The sequence below is a fragment of the Arvicanthis niloticus genome, chromosome 16 (assembly GCF_011762505.2).
Source record: "Arvicanthis niloticus isolate mArvNil1 chromosome 16, mArvNil1.pat.X, whole genome shotgun sequence".
NCBI classification, from domain to species: Eukaryota; Metazoa; Chordata; class Mammalia; order Rodentia; family Muridae; genus Arvicanthis; species Arvicanthis niloticus.
Window position 1 is genome coordinate 60,717,905 of NC_047673.1, and position 16,290 is coordinate 60,734,194.

Genomic DNA, 16,290 nt, shown 5'->3' on the forward strand with positions numbered 1-16,290 from the left:
GGCGATGGGTCGCTGGTCCTGTCCATCAGGGGTCCAGGAGCCAATAGTGATCGCGCACAGTGGAGCCGTCCAATCAGCAGCGGGCAGAGGCTCGGCCGGGCGCCGCCATATTCGGCGCGCTCCTTGGCTGCTTCGCTATGCGCGCGGTCGGCGGTGACACCCGGCACGGAGCAGTGCAGGCTGGACGAGAGCGCACCATGGTGAGTGCAGCGCGGAGACGCGGATGGGAGCGGAGGGCAGAGAAGACGCGGGCTCTGCGCAGTCGGAAGCACGGAACTTGCCAAGAGTTTGCAAACCGACTCTGGTGCCCCTTTCCGGAACCCGCCGCCGAACCGCAATGTAAAAGGGGATCATCATGTATGCGTGTGTTCAGGAGTAAAATGGAAAGGATTACGTAGGGTCCTCACTGAGTTCATTTGCTCTTTGGGCTGGTTTTGTGTTCTTTTTGATGTTTTAAATTTACACTTATTTGTCGAGGTGGGACCCATGAGAAAGTAATCTGAGTCCAGTCTCCCATTTTGTGGGACCCGGGGATCGAACGCAAGTCATAAGGCTTGGCAGCAAGCGCCTTTTAAGCTGAACCATCGCACCAGCCTCTTATTTCATTTCCTTTTATTACTTTTTTGTTGTTGTTGTTTTGTTTTGTTTTTTTGAGACAGGGTTTCTCTGTGTAGCCCTAGCTGTCCTGGAACTCACTCTTGTAGACCAGGCTGGCCTCGAACTCAGAAATCTGCCAGCCTCTGCCTCCCAAGTGCTGGGATTAAAGGCGTGCGCCACCACCGCCCGGCCTTTTATTACTTTTTATAAAGATGCATTTCCAATGTGCATATTCACACAACTCGTGGGACCCTGTGTTCCTAGGATGAGAGAAAAGGAACATATATATGAACTTTTGTCCCCAACAGAAAAATCACATCATCTTAGAAAAATTCTCTTCAGCTACTGTAGGTTTCTCCTTTTCTTGGTACATCACAAACAAAAAGGAGTGGGTTGAGAGGCCCACTGTAACCCCTACTGACCAGTACTACTTCATAACTTGTGTCTGGACCCTGTAGCAGCTGTCCTACTTATGGACAGAAACAAGGACCCAGTCCCACAACAGAAATGACACCTTGAGAGCAATCGAAGAATAAACACAGGGCATATTGGCAGAAAAAAACACAGATATCTGAGTTCGAGGTCAGCGTAGTCTACAGAGTGAGTTCCAGAACAGCCAGGGCTACACAGAGAAACCCCACCTTGAAAATACTTTAAAAAAAAAAAAAAAAAAAAAAAAAAAGGAACAAAGAGTCAGAAAGTGTTTATCAAAGCTGACAGTGGGCCACAGGTTTGCAGCAAATGGGAACTCAATGCTGGATTTTTCTGATGCTGTGTCTAACATTCTCAGATACTCTGGGTTTGATGGAAGCTCATGGCTAAGAATTAAGGATTTTTAATAATTTCAAAGAGCCAAAAAAAAAAAGTCCTCAATAAAATTTAAACTCTCCATAATCTTTTGAGTGGACCCATGTGGGTGCATGGGAACTGAACCTAGGTCCTTTAGAAAAGTACAACCACGTAGCCATCTCTCTAGCCCCTTAAGATGGTCTCACTATGTGGCCCTGGAACTTTGCAGCAGACTGGCTTGGAACCTCAGAGATCCTCCTTCCTCTCAGGTGCCAGGGTTAAAGGTGTGGTCACCTCTCTCCAGTCATTTTGGCCTCATAATCTTTAACATAGGTTCCTGTGTCCCTCCCCCTCCCTTCTCCCTCTCCCGTCTTCCTATCCCTCTATCTCCCTCTATCTCTTTCCCCCTCTCTCTTCCTCTCCTCTCCCTCTTGGGAACTTTAGTTCTCTGGAGTTACCAGGAAGCTGATACCTGAACCCTAGAACGTTCCAGGCCTCCTTAGACACCCCCCCCCCCCCCCCCAGATGCCCGGCACTAGGGCATCTACTCTAGCACTTGGCAACAGGCAGTATCTGGGGCTCACACTTTGTCTGGTAGGCTGAAAGCTGCTGGCCCCAGTCACCTCATTCCCTGATCTTAGGGTAGCTGTAAAGGAAATGCTGTGTGTGGTCTCGGCCTCGGCGTGGGTTAAAGTTCTCAGAACCTTCGATATGAAACATTTTCTTCTTTTCTTATTTTAATATTAGCTCTTTGAAGGTCTGGTAGAATTCTGTACTAAAACTATTTGGTCCTGGGCTTGCTTTTTTTTTTTTTTTTTTTTTTTTTTTTTTTTTTTTTTTTTTTTTTGTCAGAAGGTTTTTAATGACTTCTGTTTCTTTAGTGGGACTGTTTAGATAGTTTTCCTGGTCTTGATTTAACCTTGGTGCGTGACCTCTATATAGAAAAACATCCATTTCAAAGAACAACCAGTTTTGTTGATTCTTTGTATTGTTTTCTTTGTTTCTAATTTGTTAATTTCAGCCCTGAGTTTGGCTATTTCCTGCCTTCTACTCTTAGATGTGTTTGCTTCTTTTTGTTCTAAGACTTTCAGGTGGGCCTTTTAAGTTGCTATTTTGTTCTAAGACTTTCAGGTGGGCCTTTAAGTTGCTATTTTGTTCTAAGACTTTCAGGTGGGTCTTTAAGTTGCTATTTTGTTCTAAGACTTTCAGATGGGCCTTTAAGTTGCTATTTTGTTCTAAGACTTTCAGGTGGGCCTTTAAGTTGCTAGTTAGGATCTTTCCAATTTCTTTATGTAGGTGCTTAGTGCTATGAATTTTCCTCTCAGCACTGCTTTCATTGTGTCCCATAAGTTTGGGTATGCTGTGCCTTCATTTTCATTAAATTCCAGAAAGTCTTTTATTTTTTTCTTTATTTCTTCCCTGACCCAGAGATCATTGAGTAGAGAGTTGTTCAGTTTCCATGGGTATGTGGGCTTTCTGTTGTTTCTGTTGTAATTGAAGTCCAGCCTTAGTCCGTGGTGATCTGATAGACTGCATGGGATTATTTCAGTCTTCTTGTATCTGTTGAGGCTTGTTTTGTGTCCGATTATATCGTCAGTTTTGAAAAGGTTCCATGAGGTGCAGAAAAGCAGGTATATTATTTTGTTTTGGGGTGAAATGTTCTGTAGATATCTGTTAAATCCGTTTGGCTTCTGTTAGTTTCACTGTGCCTCTGTTTAGTTTCTGTTTCAATGATCTCTCCATTGATGAGAGTGGGATGTTGAAGTCCCCCACTATTATTGTGTGAGGTCCAAATTGTATTATGAGCTTTAGTAAAGTTTCTTTTACAAATGCGGGTGCCCTTGCATTTGGGGCATACATGTTCAGAATTGAGACTTCATCTTGGTGAATTTTTCTTTTGAATATGAAATGTCCTTTCTTATCTCTTTTGGTTCAAGGACTATTTTATTGCATATTAGAATGGCAACTCCAATAGGATAGGGGGTTCTAGGGAGGGGAAATGGGGAAATGGGACATCTGTATTGTAAATAAATAAAATACCCAATTAAAAAAAAGAGAGAGAGAAAACCCCACTAATAGATATCGATTTTGTTGTGACTTTAATTTGACAGCTTTGCAACTGCATTGTAACAGTGGTGAACTAGTTGAATTAATATGACTCAGTGAAAAGTTATATATATATTTTATCAATTAAAAAAAAGAATAATAACTCCAGCATGTTTCTTGGGAACATTTGCTTGGAAAACTTTTTTCTAGCCCTTTACTCTGAGGTAGTGTCTGTCTGTGTGGCTGAAATGTGTTTCTTTATGCAGCATATGTGTGCATATCCAGTTTGCTATCCTGTGTCTCTTTATTGGGGAACTGAGTCCATTGGTGTTGAGAAATATTAAAGACCCATGATAGTTCCTCTTATTTTTGTTGATGGAGGTGAGTGTGTGTGTGTGTGTGTGTGTGTGTGATTCTCTTTTTCGTTTGTTGTGTGATGATTAATTTCTTGTGTTTTCTTAGGTGTAATTACCCTCCTTATATTGGAGTTTTCCTTATAGTATCCTCTGTATGGCTGGATTAGTAGAAAGATATTGTGTAAATTTAGTTTTGTCATGGAATATCTTGGTTTCTCCATCTATGGTGATTGAGAGTTTTGCTGGGTATAGTAGCCTGGGCAGGCATATGTCATCTCTTAGGGTTTGTATTACATCTGTCCCAGATCTTCTGGCTTTTAGCATTTCTCTTTAGAAGTCTGGTGAGGGAAAACCTGTAGAGGCCATATCCAGAGGTTAGGCAAAGCCCCCAGTTGGAGGATGGGGCCACACACTCATCTCTAAATTTTTAACCCAGAATGACTCCTGTCTAAAGGAAATACAGGGACAAAGTGTGGAGCAGAGACCGAAGGAAAGGCCATCCAGAGACTGCCCCACCTGGGAATGTATCCCATGTACAGTTACCAAACGCAGACACTATTGTGGATGCCAAGAAGTGCTTGCTGACAGGAGCCTGATATAGCTGTCTCCTGAGAGGCTCCAGAGTCTGACAGATACAGAGGCAGATGCTCGCAGCCAACCATTGCACTGAGCACGGGGTCCCCAGTGGTGGAGTTAGAGAAAAGACTGAAGGGGTTTGCAACCCCATAGGAAGAACAACAATATCAACTAATCAGACCCCCCCCCCCCCAGAGCTCCCAGGGACTAAAACACTAACCAAAGAGTGCACATAGAGAGACCAATGGCTCCAGCTGCATATGTAGCAGAGGATGGACTTGTCAGGCATAAATGGGAGGAGAGGCCCTTGGTGAAAGCTCGATTCCCCAGTATAGGAGAATGCCAGAGCAGTAAGGTGGGGGTGGGTGGGTAGGGGAACACTCTCATAGAAGCAGAGGGAAGGGGGATGGGACGGGGGTTTTGGAGGGAAAACTGAGAAAGTAGATAACACTTGAAATGTAAATATATAAAATATCCAATAAAAACCCAGAAGTCTGGTGTAATTCTGATAAGTCTGCCTTTTTATGTTACTTGGACTTTTTCCCTTACAGATTTTAATATTCTTTCTTTCTTCTGTATGTTTAGTAGTTCTATTATATGGCAGGAGGAATTTCTTTTCTGGTCCAGCCTGTTTGGTGTTATGTAGATTTCTTGTATGTGTTTATGGCCCTCTCTTTAGGTTAGGGAAGTTTTCTTCTATGGTTTTGTTGAAGATGTTTTCTGGCCCTTTGAGCTGGGAATCTTCACCCTCTTCTGTTCCTGTTATTCTTAGGTTTGATCTTTTCATCGTGTCCTGAATTTCCTGGATGTTTTGGGTTACGAGCTTTTTGAATTTTGTATTTTCTTTGACAATTGTGTCAATATCTTCTAGAGTATTTTCTGTGCCCGAGATTCTCTCTTCTATCTCTTGTATTTTGTTGTGATGCTACACTCCTGATCTCTTTCTAGGTTTTCCATCTCCAGGGTTGCCTTCATTTGTAATTTCTTTATTGTTTCTATTTCCATTTTTAAGGTATGGGACAGTTTTTTGTTCAATTCCTTCACCTGTTTGATTATATTTTCCTGTATTTCTTTAAGGGATTTATTTGTTTCCTCTTTAAGGGCTTCTATCTGTTTGCCTGTGTTAAGAGTTATTTAGAGATATTAGGTCAGAATTACGCTCTTCTAGTGTGTTGGGATGTCCAGGGCTTGCTGTGGTAGGAGAACTGGGTTCTAATGGTGCCAAATTACAGTCTCTTGGACTTGCCTTTTGACATCTGGTTATCTCTGGTGTTAATTGGCCTGGGTGGTTCAGACTGGAGCAGGCCTCCTGAGAGGTAGGCAGTGCTGTCTTTAATTAGGGCATCCCTGTGTCCTTGTGTTCCTAGTTATGGCAGACCTGGGAGACAGGTAGTCTGTGGAGGCCAGGGGGGTTGCAGTGGAGGTGCAGACCAGAATTTAAGAAACATTTTCTTGTTCAGTTTTTAGGATCCAGCTTTTGTTGGGTCTAAACTCCTGTTCTCATAATTAAGCAGCAGAAGTGCTCCTACCTTCTGAGGCATCTTTCCCACTCCATAGTTACAGTCACCCTCCTCCACCCCTCCCTCTTCTCCCCAAGAAATCCCCTCGCACTTGCATGCTGTCATTATTTTATTGTAATTGTGTATATGTGTAATTATGTATATATGTGTGAGTTTGTATGTCTCTGTGTGCACATGAGTTACAGGTGCCTGCAGAGGCCAAGGGTGTCAGATTCCCCTGGATCTGGCATTAGAGACAGTTTTAAGCTACTCCTTGTGGGAACTGGGATCTGTAAGAGGTGTAAATGCTCTTAACTGATGAGCCAGCTCTTCTCTCCAGACTCTCCTTATCTTCCTTTGTATGTGAGTGCCAGGCATGGTAGCTTAGGCCTATGGTCCCAACACTTTGGGAAGTAAAGGCAGAAAGATCAAGAATTCAAGGCTAGACTCGGCGTCAGCTACATAAGGCCCCATCTTCAAAATACACATTGACACATGGTGGCTCATAGCTGTCTGTAACTCTGGCCTCTGCAGGTACCGAGCATGTACATAGACACATATACAGGCAAAACCTACACACGTAAAGTTTGTTAAAGTAAAAGGGGCACGTTGAAGAAAGCAAATTTATTTCCAGTAAGCCAGGAGTGGTGGTGTGTCCCTGAGTCCCAAGCATTTGGGAAGCAGAGGCCAGCAGATGAAGTTCAAGGGCACCCTGGGTTACATGAACCTTGGCCCCCAAAACACAGGGGAAAGGCTTGGCCTGTGAATGTGATCTCACTACTAGGAAGTAGAAGCACGAGGGTCAGGAGTCCAAGGCCACCCTTCGCTTAGGAAACGTGAGACCAGCCAGAGTTACATGGAAATTGTCTCAATAACAACTAAATAAATAAATAAGTGGGGCAGTGGTGGTACGAGCCTTTAATCCTCCTTGCTGGGCAAGGAGGGAAGTCAGGTTCAGAGGGTGAGTCTCCAAATTTGAGGACAGAGTTCGAGGCTACACAGAGACACCCTGTCTCAAAACAGCAGCAATAAATAAGAAAATAAAGTGATGAGTGGAGGTTGTGGCCTTACACTGGGAAGGAGTGTAGTAAGGGAAGCCTGCACCGAAGTACGTCAGCTACACACATACTGACTGCTTGTGTGCATGCTTGCATGCTGGCTTCAACAGGCCAAAGAGGACATTGGATCCCCTGGAATTGGAGTTATTGATGGTTGTTCTTGGGGTTCAGGAATCAGCATGCAAACCATACACACACTGATCTCAGTGAAGCAATAGTTTATTGAACACACACCCTGATCAATCAGGTCCACAGAAAAGGACTCCGGAGCCTAATTGTGGTACCAGTCTGTTCTTACGGAAGGCTTCTTATAGGAAAAACCAAGTTCAGAGGTTCAGAAGGCAAGAGTGGAGGCAGTACTATACTTGGCTAACTAGACAAAGTATTACCAGCTGACCTTTAAGCTGATTGGTCCTAGGTGAGGTAAGAGGGATGGTGGACGAATGAGCAGGGGAGTTTCAGAGCCTTGAGTTAACAGTGTAAGAAGTACAACCATAGTGTCATGGCCTTTTAGAATTTTTCAGTGTAAGCTATGGATAATTACTTCTGGGAAGTGGAATCTGAGAACCTGAATCTAATTTCTCCTTTTAAGCAAAATGGAGGCTCAATACAAAATGGCCACAGTTATGTTAAAAGAGCAGGCCTCAACAGTTGTGAGCCAACGTGTAGCTGCAAACCTGAGCCCTCTGCAAGAGCAGCAAGTGACCACTGAGCCATCCCTCCAACCCCCTGAAAATATTTTTTAAAGATTTATTTAAATATTTCATATATGTGAGTACACTGTTGATGTCTTCAGACACACCAGAAGAGAGCATCAGATCCCATTACAGATGGTTGTGAGCCACCATGTGGTTGCTGGGAATTGAACTCAGGACCTCTGGAAGAATAGTCAGTGCTCTTAACTGCTGAGCCATCTCTCCAGTCCTCCCCTGAAAAATTTTAATGACATGTATATGTGGGGGGATGTATACATGATTACATGCAGTGCCCACAGAATCTAGAAATGGTATTGGAGCCCTTAGAGCTAAAGTTACAGGCAGTGGCAAGATCTGGTGTGAGTGCGGGGAACTGACTGGGGTCCTCTAGAAGAGTGCTCTCAACTGCTGAGCCATCTCTCCAGCCCTTCTTGTGTGTATGAATGTTTGCCTGCATGTATGTATGGGCATCACGTACATGCCTGGTGTCTCCCAAGGCCAGGATAGCACATCAGGTCTCTGGAATTGCACTTACAGTTAGTTGTGAGCTGCCATGTGGGTGCCAGAAACCTAGGTCCTTTGCAAGAACAGTCTGAATGCTAACTGCTGAGCATCTAACCAGCCCTTCTCCCCCCACTGTTTCCTCCTTCCTTCCTTCTTTCCTTCTTCTTTTCTCTTTCTTTAAGACTTATCTCTATTTTCTGTTTGGTCTGTATTCATGGATAGACACCAGGTGCATGCCTGATTGCCACAGAGGTCAACAGCTGGAATTACAGGTAGTGGTGAGCTACCACATGTGTCCTGGGAACCGAACCCAGGTTACCTAAAAGAACAAGTGCTCTTAACTGCTGGGCTATCTCTCTACTCATTGTACACCTTTAGTTTTCTGCCGGGCTGGGGGAAGGGGGAGGGGGACAGTGGTAAGGAGCTTTACCTGCTGAGCCTCTCACCAGCCTCCCATTCATCTGTGATACTCCAGTCCCCTGGCTTACTCTCATGACCCTTTCAGTGGGATTTCAAGTACCACTGGGGCCGGACAAGAAATGCATCTTAACCTTCAGAATATGGGCTCCCCTGTAAACTGGTAGTGACACCAGCTGCTTTCCTGGGTGGATTTCCTCTGTAGAAATTCTGTTTTCGTCAAGCAGGTGAGAATTTGTTATTTTTGTCAGGCCTTACAGAACATGCCAATAATCCCAGCATTCAGAAGGGTGAGATGGTGGTTTAAGGCCAGCCTGGGCTACATAGTAAGTTCTAAGACTGCTTGGATTACATAATGAAACCTTGCCTCTAAAATTAAGACAATTCTATTTCATGGTATGAAGTAAATTTTTGGTTTTATTGGTTGGCTCTTTGGTGGGAAGAATAGTAAGGACTGGAGCCAACAGGGGCCTCTTACAGCTTGGGCCAGCCTTGAGCGTTTATCCATCCCATTAATATTACCTCTACAGGTCTCAATGTTAGTATATTGTTTCTTTCTGAGGATTGGTTAATTACAGTCAGGTTATTAAATATGTGTGCCTGGAATTGTTCATAATATTCCTTTGTGGTCCCTTTAATTTCTGAGATCATGTTCACTGGGTTGTCTTTTATCATGGATATTGGTTATTTCTAGATTGTCTTATTTTTGTGTGTGCGTCTGTGCGTGTGCATATATGCCATGGAGTGCATGAGGAGGTCAGAGAACATTTAGAAATCAGTTCTTATTTTCCACTGTGGGTCCCAGGAATTGAACTCAGGTCATCAGGCTTAGCTGCAAGCACTTTTACCTGATGAGCCTTCTCATCCACCTTCTCTCCTTTTTTAGTTTAACTAGTTGAGAACAGGATTTTCCTTTTCTTATTTTCTTGAGTTTTATTTCTCCTGTCCTGGTTTTGCATCTGGCATGGTCTCTTTAGTTTGTAGAGTCTGAGAGTCTTTTTTAAAGATACATTTTAATCCCTCCGTGTGTGTGTGTGTGTGTGTGTGTGTGTGTGTGTGTGTGTGTGTGTGTGCTCGCGCGCGCGCGCACCAGAATGGTGTGCTTGGATACCTTGGAGGTGGAATTATAAGAGGCTGTGATCCACCCAGTCTGAACACTGGCTTGCATCCTCTGGAAAAACAGCAAGTGCTCTCAGGAGCAGAGCCATCCCCACCCACTGTTATCCACCCCACAGCTGTGTTATTGAGATAACCCTGTTTAGAGTTCGTTGCTATTTCATGGACAGCTAACTAACTGCCTTAGCATTGTTTCATCTTGTGTAGTTTTCCTCCAGCTTCTACATGCTTAGTCTGCAGTTAATTCATGTAGTCCATTCTCCTTTCAGTTAGTGTGAGAAGTACATGTATCCCCTTACATTTTTTTAAGGGAAGGGGCGAAAGTCACATGATACGGTCTTGAGGAATTAAGCCACGATGATTGGAGGGATCACAAGATTGAGGCTGTGTCAATTTTATTGAGACCCTTAGACTTTTTATACCTTGACTTCCAAGGGAACATACAAAGAAACACAAACTGACCTGAGTGTTTCAGTGCCTGAGGGAGTGTGTCTCTCTCTCTCAGAAACTGGAAGGCACATTATACCCCAGGAACCGTGGACTGGAACCACATGAAAAACTTGTAACACGTGCCTCTTAGTGCAACTAGACCAGGCCAACTCCATGGCTCCCTGCACCCTCTGACCTTCACTGTGGTGTTACCAGTACACACTGTATATATACATTATTGCCTTCTGTGTGCCTGTTCTCTGCTTTGACTGTCAACTTGATACAGCCTGGAGTCATCTGAGAGGGAGTCTCAATTAAAGGATTGCCCAGATCAGACTGGCATGTGGTCATGTCTGTGAGCAATTGTCTTGGTTGGTAATTGATATAGGAGGCCCCAACTCATTGTGGGCAGTAACATTCCCTGGAGAAATAGTCCTGGGCTACTATATTAAAAACCAGGCTGAATACGAGCCTTCAAGTGAGCCAACTGTTACTCCTTGGTTTCTGCTCCAAATTCCCGCTTCCGTCCATGTGCAGGTTTCCCTCACTGATGGATTATGCCCTGGAAGTGTAAACCAAGTAAGCCATCTTAGTTACTTTTCTATTGCTGTGAAGAGATACCGTGACCAAGGCAACTTACAGAGGTTAATTGGGAGTGTGCTTATGGTTTCAGAGAGTGAGTCCATGGCCATGGTTTCTGGAAACATGGCAGGCAGGCAGACGGGCAGGCACGACACTGGAGTAGTAGCTGAGAGCTTACCTTTATCCACAGCATGAAGCAGAGCACACTGGGACTGGCACAGGCTTTCCAAGTGATGGCCATGGATGACTCTCCTGAAAATGCTCTCCTAGTGACACCCCCCCCCCCCATTTTCATTCAAACCACTGCACATTCTTTCCTCACCCAATTTGCTTTTGGTCAGAGTTATCACAGAACAGAAATCAAACTAGAACACTCTTTGTTGCTTAAAATCACAGTTGCAGTATGGGAGAAAGTGTAGACAGTATGTCTGATTACCTAGTCCTGTAACTGATTGAAGTCAGCATTATCCTCTAAGCCTGATATCAATGGAGAAGAAATACCAGCTACTGCCAGTCTCGTCTGTAATAATGAATGGGATGTTTCAGGCCTTGGTGACCTTTGAGGACGTGGCTGTGTGCTTCACCCAAGAAGAGTGGGCTTTGCTGGATCCTTCCCAGAAGATTCTCTATGGAGATGTGATGCTGGAGACCTATAGGAATCTGACTTCTATAGGTGAGCCTGATACCCTGGCTTTGCTCACTGTTGCTAAGTGCTAATTTGGAATGAAGATGGGTGCACCATGGTCAGTCAGGGCTGGCCTCTAAACATCTAATGCTTGCACTAAACATCTATTGATCTTGTTATACTTTTTGTTTGTTTGTTCATTGAATTTTTTTAATTGTTCTGTATCTGTATTTTAGGCATAAACTGGGAATGCTGGGATTTGGAAGCTTATTTCAGAAGTCTAGAGAGAAATCTGAGGTAATGAATACCCAAAAAGAGGTAGCTATGTCCCTCAAGAGAATCATTGATGTCAGGAAAATATTTAAAACAACACAAATTCAGACTATTGATTCTCTCTCTCTCTCTCTCTCTCTCTCTCTCTCTCTCTCTCTCTCTCTCTCTCTCTTTCTCAGCTCTGAAAATGAATGCTTATATGTGCTGTGGATATTTGAGGTCTGCAGAATACTTTATGTAGGAACAACATTCCAGCTGGGGACATGATACCATGCAAACCTGGCAACCTAATTTTGATCCCTGAAGCCTTTAAGTATAAAAGATTTCTTAAGATAATTCAGATAAATACTGCTTCAATGCTAGCCAAGGTACCTAGACATAGCTCATTGGTTCTTGCTGCTTTTAAAGAGTACCCAAGTTTGAACCCTAGCACCCACATCAGGCAGCTCACAATGGCCTTCAGTTTCAAGGCTCACAGCACCCTCTTGTGGCCTTTGTTGCATGTGCATTCACATGCACAGACACACATACACTGACTTACTTTTCAGTTACTGTAAAGAGACACATTCTTTGCCAAAATATCATAAAATGGTCTCTGGCTTAGTCTCTGTTTTGTCTGAAACCTCTTGAGATGGATGTCTATAGTCCACTTTTTCTCAGCTGTCTTTCAACCTCCTACTAGGATGGTCATAAGCCCCACTTACAGCATTCAACCACTTTCCGTTCCAAATCCAGAATCCCAAAAAACAGCAGTCAGGCTTGTCACAGCAATGCCAGTCCCTGGTACCAACTGCTGCCTTAGTTGTATTTTATGGCTGTGAAGACACCATAATCAAAGCAGCTGATTTAAAAAAAAAAAAAGAAAGAAAGAAAAGAAAAGAAAATCTACTTGAGGCCTGCTTCAGTTTTACAGAGTGAGTCCATGACCTCACTGTGGGGGGCTTGGCAGCTGTCAGATAGGCATGGTGCAGAAAGCAGAAGTGGAAAGCTTACATCTGATCCACAGGTATATAGTGGAGAGAGGGAGACTGGGTCTGGCACTGCCTTTGAAACTTCAAAGCACCCACCCCACCTGAAGTAACCTGCCACCAACAAAGCCACACCTAATCCTTCCTAAACAGTGCACCAACTAGTGACCAATCATTCAGCTGTGTGAGCCTCTGGAGCCCATTCTCACTCAAACTACCACATGTACATCATTTAAAAAAAAAAAAAATCTTAAAAAGTAATCATAGTAGCTGTGGTCTAGTTGTCTTTCAGACCCTTAAATCCACTTAAGTTAAAACTTCTCCTCAGTAGCATGCCCTACCTGGCTCGGCCCAGGAACCCTGGCTGGGCTACGGGGAAGTGAAGAAAGGGTAAATGTGCAAAGGAAAGCTGGAGGTGGGCAGGCAGAGTGCACTCAGATGGAGTGCCACCAACTCTGCAACAACCAGAACCAGAGCGCTTCTGCTGTGTCCACTACAGAGCTAGTCTGTGGAGGTGGCAGTCCAGGCTGCCATGGCTAGTCTTTACACACACACTGGTCAGTCATGCATAAACACTTGGACTCACTTGTAGAGACAGTCAATATCCGCATTCAGACAGAGCAAGGCTGGGCTATTCTCATTAGTCAGACATGGACGTGCCCATGTCAACATACATTCACTCAGGATCCCCTCCTTACATATTCACTCCGGGCTTCCTCGTCTGCCCTCCCTTCAGAGCATAAAAGCCTACATTGCCTTGTGAATGATCCCAGTGTAAATCTAATATCTACTCACAGATATAACATCATTAATAAGCAAACTCTTAAGATTGTATTTCTCAATTTTTACAGAGTCCAGGTGGTAAAGACAGACTGTGAAGTTACAAACAATGGCCCATGTGGAGAAATAGCTGCCCAGCCAAAGCTTTCTGAATGTCACACCATCAGTCAGTCATCCCTGAAGAGATATACTACATCCAACTCTAAATACAGACCTTGTGACTATCAGAAATTTGTAAAGAAATACTATGAATGTAAAATATGTGATAAAGCCTTTACGTGCCTCAGCTCCCTTAAAATACATAAAAAGACCCACGCTGGAGAGAAACCATATAAGTGTAAGTATTGTGAGAAAGCCTTCAGTTACCACTACTGTGCGGAAAGGCACATGCTAACTCACAGTGCAGACAGGCACAAATGCAAGCTATGCAGAGAAGCATTCCCTACTGCTGTCGCCCTTAGGGAGCATAAAACAATTCACTCCGGAGAGATACCTGAATGTAAGCAATGTGGAAGAATGTTCTGGACTTCCAGTTCCCTAGACATGCATAAAAGGCTTCATACAACAGAAAAGCTTTATGAATGTAAACACTGCGGGAAAGCCTTCATAAGGTACTGTTCTTTTCAACTGCATAAAAGGACGCACACTGGGGAGAAGCCTTATGAGTGTAAGCAGTGTGGGAAAACCTTCAGACATTCCAGCCATGTTCAAGCACATAAGAGAATTCACACTGGAGAGAAACCTTATGAATGTATACAGTGCGGGAAGACATTCACTTCTGGCCACTGTGCAAGAAGACACCTAGGGACGCACAGTGGAGCCTGGCCTTACAAATGTGAGGTGTGTGGGAAAGCTTATCCCTATGTGTATTCCCTTCGAAACCACATAAAAAGCCACAACGAAGAAAAACTTTATGAATGTAAACAATGTGGGAAAGCCTTTAAATACATTTCTTCCTTACGCAACCATGAGACCACTCACACTGGAGAGAAGCCTTATGAATGTAAAGAATGTGGGAAAGCCTTTAGTTGTTCCAGTTACATTCAGAATCACATGAGAACACACAAAAGGCAGTCCTATGAGTGTAAGGAGTGTGGTAAGGTGTTCTCGTATTCCAAAAGTCTTCGGAGACACATGACTACACACAGTTAATTGGAGAGGGATAGTTTTAAGTATAACTTAAATACATATATAGAAGAGATCCAAACATTCCAGCGCCTCATTAAAAAAAAAAAAAAAAAAAAAAGACAGTGGAAAACGAGCCTGTGAATGCAGCATGTGTGCTGAAGTCTCAGTACATGCCACAGTTCGATGTGCCTCGGGAAGTATTATGTGTGCAAACCACCACAGACCCAAGCTCTAAACAGGAAATAACTGGGCTTTTCCCAAGGTAACAGATGTTTTCAAACCCATGAAGTGAGTCCCCAAATCTCATGAACCTAAGAAGTAGAAAGCCTCCTGATGCCTGTGCTGCCTAGATGCCACCATGGGAAACATGACTGTCCTGTGGTTTCTCTCAGTTGCTCACTGCTAAATGTGTCGGGATATTGTGGATTTCTGATTCTTAGTCATAGTTCTGTTGGTATTTTTGGGTTTAGCTTTGTTTATTCTACAATTTCAAATGTGTATGCTGTCTTGATTATATCTACCCCAAGTCACCCCGACACCTCTCAACATGTCTCCCTTCCACCTTCGTGTCCGTTCCCTACCCCGTCCCTTCTTCTTTTTCTGTAACTCATTCTCTGGTGCATGTAGCCAAAGCTTCCGTGTGTTGAAGAATGAAACAGCTGTACCCTGTCCAGGGACATCACACTCCCAATCCTTGGATCCTACATCTTTCAACCCCTTTGTGGGTTTTAAGCAATCACTTCCTGGTAGTTTTAGTATCTGTTTATTGGGAGCAGAGTGAGTCGTGCTGAAATACCCATGTTCCATGTTCATCTGAACCTACCAGGTTCCAGTTCAGTCTCCAATCTAAGTGGGACCTTAGTTGTCGCCAAGATTCCCAGGCTGTGTGTGTATTCAATGGGAATATTTTTTCCTTGTCAACAAAATTTTATTTATTGCGTCTTAACAAAGTTAGATCCTATAAGTAAATTGAAATGTATTTCAAGGGCTGGCAAGATGGCTTAGTAGATTAAGGTGCTTGCTGCCTACCCTGATGACTTGAGTTCAAGTCCTAGAAAAGGTGAAAAAGACCGACTCCTTTAAGTTGCCTTCTGACCTCCACACATGCCATGGCACATGTGTATACAATAAGTGTAAAATGAAAATATAGTTCAAATATGCATACATTTAATCATAATTTTAAATACTTTTGTAGTTAATGGACCAATAAAAAAATGACTTTGAAAACTGTCCAGTTTGTAGAGACTCTTCTGTATTGTATGGAAGCATCACCTGTCCAAAAAAAAAAAAAGCTGTTGTCCGATTAGCTTAGGCAAAAAATAAATAGGTGGGAGTTCTAGCATGGAGAATAGATTCTGGGATAGAGTCAGGTGCAGGAGGAGCTGGTGGCCACAGTCACGTGAACTGAGGAGCGAGAACTAGCCATGTGGCAGGACTTAGAATAAAATAAACAGGTTAATTAAGCCACAGCTAGTCGGGAACAACCCAAACTTATAGCCTAGGCAAGCACTCACCAAAGTCGTCGTGTGGGAACCTGGGCATGGGTGGGAAAGCCTGAAGTTGCACTAGATTTGTCACTGACTGGTTATGGCTGTACTTTATGATTTTAATATATTCCACATTTGTTTTCTAAAATAAATTATACTTTTTCAGCACAAAGTTTACTCATTCATACTAAAATAGTATTGTTCTGTATGCCTGGTATGTTTGTTATAATGGGGAAGGGTGTGTGTATGTGCCAGAAGAGAGCATAGGATCCCCTCAAGCTGAGCTTACAGGTGGCTGTATGCCGCCTGGCATGGGTGCTGGAAACCAAAGATGGGTACACTGTAAGAGCTAGTGCTGGGCCCTC

At 43.6% G+C, this 16,290-nt stretch overlaps 1 protein-coding gene across 1 annotated transcript; it reads left to right on the forward strand.

Moving 5' to 3' along the window:
* The first annotated feature begins 96 nt into the window (after window positions 1-96).
* On the forward strand, window positions 97-15,668 carry LOC117721616 (uncharacterized). Its single transcript, XM_034520412.2, has 4 exons — window positions 97-200; window positions 11,211-11,337; window positions 11,526-11,586; window positions 13,382-15,668. Exons 1-4 carry the CDS (start codon window positions 138-140, stop codon window positions 14,460-14,462), a joined length of 1,332 nt encoding a protein of 443 aa, XP_034376303.2. The 5' UTR covers window positions 97-137; the 3' UTR covers window positions 14,463-15,668.
* The last annotated feature ends 622 nt before the right edge of the window (window positions 15,669-16,290 follow it).

Coding starts and splice junctions, on each gene's coding strand:
- LOC117721616 (XM_034520412.2), top strand. CDS start 138: ATGCGCGCGGTCGGCGGTGACACCCGGCACGGAGCAGTGCAGGCTGGA. Junction 201..11,210: donor CTGGACGAGAGCGCACCATG/GTGAGTGCAGCG, acceptor GGGATGTTTCAG/GCCTTGGTGACCTTTGAGGA. Junction 11,587..13,381: donor AGTCTAGAGAGAAATCTGAG/GTAATGAATACC, acceptor CAATTTTTACAG/AGTCCAGGTGGTAAAGACAG.